General features: G+C 41.9%; 1 protein-coding gene across 1 annotated transcript; it reads right to left on the bottom strand.

The window, feature by feature from the left end:
* Positions 1–890: 890 nt before the first annotated feature.
* On the bottom strand, positions 891–2452 carry LOC140014597 (uncharacterized). The gene is made up of 3 exons (XM_072065663.1): positions 2123–2452; positions 1642–1983; positions 891–1556 (listed from the first exon to the last, which is right to left on the bottom strand). The coding sequence occupies exons 1-3, from the start codon at positions 2450–2452 to the stop codon at positions 891–893; spliced, it is 1338 nt and encodes a 445-aa protein (XP_071921764.1).
* Positions 2453–4593: the final 2141 nt, after the last annotated feature.

Raw genomic sequence — 4593 nt, 5'->3', positions numbered from 1 at the left:
ATTTAATTTCAGTACCTAGACACCCATGGTGGATAGATTCTGGTGTAACCATTGACATTAGTGTGTTTATGTAGGGTTGCTTGAGTTGTTGAAAGTCTAATGATAGTAAAAGATATATCTATGTGGATGATGGCAAGAGAATTCAAGTTGAGGTAATAGGAGTTTTTAGACTTTATTTTTTTAAAAAAAACTTTAGATTTTATTCATATGAGAAAACCAAACACACGACTTATGAGCACAATGTTCTAAGCACTAGGAAACGGTTCTCCTCTCCCAACCCCCCTTGCCCTTCTAACAGATGGGACACCCAACCGATCTAGCCGAAGTGTCCCCCTAACCAGTACCGGAGCTGCCCTTGGGTTATCATAAATCCGAAGCGGGTCCTGGGCATGCATGACCCCCACATTCGCCAATGCATCTACTACTTGGTTTGTCTCCCAAACACAGTGCGAAAACCTATCCACTTCCGTAACCAATTGCCTGATCTGCTCCACCTCCACCCGAACATGCCATGGGCACTGAAGCCATCGTTGTAACATACCCACTAAAATTGCAGAGTCTGATTGCACAAACGGTGTGACCACTCCATGTCCAACACACAACCGGAGTCCAATTAGAAGCGCCAGAGCCTCTGCCCGTAAACTGGTTTGCTCACCAAGAAAAGCTGAGAACGCAAAAACTAGTTGGCCATTGGAATCCCTGATCACTCCACCTCCACCACTCATACCAGAATTACCTTTGGAGCACCCATCAGTGTTGAGTGTCAATTGCCCCGTCGCGCTCGGCTTCCATCTTACAATAGTGAAGTCATACCTGGGGGAAGGAATTTGAGCAATTTTGTCGCACATCTCTGAGAAATCACGTCCATGGATCACTCGCTTAAACTGAATCTAGAACGCTGCTCTGATATCCTTGAAAATCGCCTGACAGACCTCTTGACTCCGAATCCTGGCTCCATAAAAAACTGCACTGTTTCTCGCTTTCCAAATATTCCGGCATATCCAACTGGGCAGCCTGGCCCGTACAAATCTCCCTCCTACGGACGACGCCCCCAGTAACCACCAACTCAAAAGGCATGCTCTTAAATTTTGAGGTTTTGGAGTGACCCCACAAATGGCATTGAAGAAGCCCCACACTTCCAACGCTATGCGCCCTGTGAAAAAGACATGTTCAGTCGTCTCCTCCGCAGCTGCTGCACAGTAGAAACACTTGGATGGCAGTTGGAACCCCATCATGCATAATATCTCATCCAACGGCAACCTTCTTCGCAGTAATCGCAGCATGAAGAAAGAGACCTTCAGCGGGAGGCTGGGACCCCAAATGTGAGAGTAGACGATGGACTTATGACTAACCTGTCTGACCTCCTGATATGCTGAGGATAGGGTGAAACGTCCGGATGTTGTTGGCATCCAAATAGCCTCTGCTGCTAGGGCCCCTCCCGGGGTCGGCTTCCTCAAGACAGCGCATGTAATGTCTGATGGCAGCACCTGGTAATGTCTGATGGCAGCACCTGTCCCAACCGCTGGATATCCCACCTCCCCTGCACGATGAAGTCCCTAAATGACCAGTCAGGTCTCACAGTCACTCTCAAGTACAGAGCCCCACTGCCCAACCAGTTATCGTACCAGAAGTTACACAGACCCTTGTGGACCAACCAAAGCATGGATAGCTCCACGTGTCGACTAACATTGACCATCCGCCTCCAGGTCGCCGAAGTAGGCGGCCGAACGTCTGCCTGACACGGTTGGAGACCAGTACAGTATTTTGCATGCATAAACTGAGCCCAGAGGGATGATCCCATTTGAAATGCCCACCATAGCTTAAATGAGAAAGCCGTATATACATCCTTAAGCCTTCGAAAACCCGCTCCCCCTTCCTCCACTGGATAACACAGGTGGGGCCAGCGAATCCAATGTCATTTGTGATCCCCGCTATTATTCCCCCATAGAAAGTTGGAGCAGATCCGCTCGATGACTCGAAAGACTGATTGTGGCATCACAGCAGCAAACAGGAGATGTATTGGGATCGTTGAGAGCACATGCCGAATTAACACAATCCGTCCCCTGGAAGAGAGAAACTTCGATTTCCAAGAAAGGACCCTTCCGATGATGGCTTGACATACCTCCCCATAATGTGTGGCCTTGCTTCTGCCGTAGTATAAAGGAAACCCTAGGTATCTTACTGGGAATGATTGCCTAGAGAAACCAGTCAACCGCTCTACTACTCGTCGACGAGCTGGAGACGAGGACAGATGCATGAGATAGCCACACTTTTGGACGTTAATCAGCTGTCCAGACACTCTCTGATAACTATCTAAGACACCAATGACCTCCTTTAACGCCTTCGAGGATCCGTTTGCAAAAATGAACACATTATCAGCGAACGCTAAGTGGGTAACAGCCAGGCAGCCCCTTGGAACCGTGAATCCCCTAAACCCAGGTTGCATCACCATATTATTGAGACCTCGTGACAAAACTTCAGCCCCAATTTAAAGACCATATTTTATTTGGATCTTAATGAAATATTTATTGTACCATCTTCTTGATGAAATTTAAATTATGTTTCTACTTTGGACAAATTTGGTTATTTTTTTTTCATTTGGAAATGGAAAGTTTAAATTATTTCATAATTCAAAATTGGTTGGTTCTGGTTCTTTATTGTAAGGACCTGCAATTTTTAAACATTTTATTTAATTATCTATTTATTTCAATATTTAATCATTTATTTAAATTATCCATTTTTATCACTTTAAATCATCTACAATAGCATACCATTTACTTTTATCAACTTAAGCATGAAAATTTCTTTAAAAGTGTTTCGCGTGACGCATATGCTTTATTTTTGCAAAAAGGGGTGAAATACCGTGTTTAAGTGGTGAATTGGTGAAATGAACTGGGACTTGTGTTCGTGAGTGTTAGCTGTGTTATTTAATTTTATTATTTATGCATGAATTTTTCTTAAATGGTGCTTTTATCGCTTACGCGTCGAAAATTTTTCGAAAGTCGCACCGGCACGACTAATTGGAGATTTGGAGAATTAATTTTAGACTAGTAAGTATGAGTAATTGTAGTGCTAGAGAATTTACCTTGGAGGATGAGTGTATAGGTGTAGCAAAGAGAGAAAGTGGTAGTGCAAGACACTATTGAGCCACTATTGGAAGTTGACTTTTTATACAAACTTATGGTTAGCTTTCCTTCACTTTTTCCACCACAAAAATTACAACATTTCACTCCCTCACACTCTCTCATTTTCGGCTGACCAAGGAAGGCAAAGGAGGGGAAGAAAAGCTTCACTTTTTAGCTTCAATATTGCTTGTTCTTCATATTCCAACCCCCAAATCTCTTGGAATTTTGCTCTAGCTAGAAGGAAGGTGCAAGCTTGTGGTGTGAGAACCCGTAAATTTCCTTATTTCTAGGCCTTATTTTAATTATTCGCACGCCTTTTATGCATTTTCTTTATTAGAAAATTTTCTAACTAATGTTTATGAGTAAATATAGTTTTTAGAAGATTTTTCTAGTATCAGTTAGATTTTGAGAAAGTAAGAACGTATATCGGACGTGGGACCCGCTAGTGCGGAAAGTTCGGTCAAATTCGGCCAATTAAGTTAAGTTTGGGATACTGGGTTTAATTTATCGGGTGTTATGAGATAATTAGAGGTTGTTATATGGATGAGAGTGGAGAGACAAAAGGATAACCATGTATTAATTATAGTGACAAGTGTCACTTGGAGAGCTAGTCTTACTTTTGACCACTATTCATGCTTTACCAAATAAATCAAAAATTGACCCAAAAATCATCCAAAAATTACAAGCTTTGGCCGGCCCTTTCCAAGGCAAAAGAAAGGAAAACTCTTCAATTTCTTCCTTCTATTTCTTGCTCAATCTCACAACTTAACCGTTAGAATCTTGATTTACTCCATAAAAACCCTTAAGTGAGTGATTGTGAGGTGGTTAGTGGAGTTGTTTGGAAGGCTAAGGGGATTAGTTGCTCCCTCTCTTGTATTACAAAGGTGAGTAGTGAAGGAACCCCTCTCCTCCATCTAATGATGTTTAATTCATGATTTGTGGTAGCCTAAGAGGGAATTTTGTGGATTATATCTTGATTTTGGTTGAATTTGGTGAAGTTTTATAATTATTGATGATTTTTCTGTTTTCATATGATTATCATTGTGTGGCTATGTATGATGATTGGAAATGCTATTGAAGGAAGCTAGAAGGTGGAAAGTGTGGTTAATTGCAGGAAATTTCTGTTTTGGAAAGAAATTTTGGAAGATAGGGTTTCATTTTCTTACATTCTGCCCGGCACTGTACCTCATAGTTAGAGGCCGAATTGGCCTTGGGTTAAAACATTAAAGTTTTAGGGAATGATATTTTAGAGATTCCTACAAAATTTCAGGTCAATCAGAGCAACGTAGCTTGTGAAAAGACTGAAATACCCCTGCTGCCCTGTTTGTACCCGAACTTGGTAATCAGTTCTGGTAATTGATTAATTTGATAGGGAATGCTTCTGATTTGGTTGTTGATGTCTTCTGATGAATTGTATCCTTGTATCTTAGATTTCGGATGGCTTTGGAATCACTTGATTTGGACTTAG

This window comes from Coffea arabica, chromosome 9e (assembly GCF_036785885.1).
Source record: "Coffea arabica cultivar ET-39 chromosome 9e, Coffea Arabica ET-39 HiFi, whole genome shotgun sequence".
Taxonomy (NCBI): domain Eukaryota; kingdom Viridiplantae; phylum Streptophyta; class Magnoliopsida; order Gentianales; family Rubiaceae; genus Coffea; species Coffea arabica.
Note: the sequence above shows the minus strand (reverse complement) of the source record. Positions and strands in the feature narration are given on the sequence as shown.

Excerpts from the sequence above, each read along its gene's own strand:
- LOC140014597 (XM_072065663.1), bottom strand. The coding sequence starts at position 2,452 with ATGGTGATGCAACCTGGGTTTAGGGGATTCACGGTTCCAAGGGGCTGC. Across the intron at positions 1,984-2,122 it reads AGGCCACACATTATGGGGAG|TCTTTCGAGTCATCGAGCGG; the intron begins GTATGTCAAGCC and ends TGCCACAATCAG. Across the intron at positions 1,557-1,641 it reads GCTTTGGTTGGTCCACAAGG|GGACTTCATCGTGCAGGGGA; the intron begins GTCTGTGTAACT and ends CTGGTCATTTAG.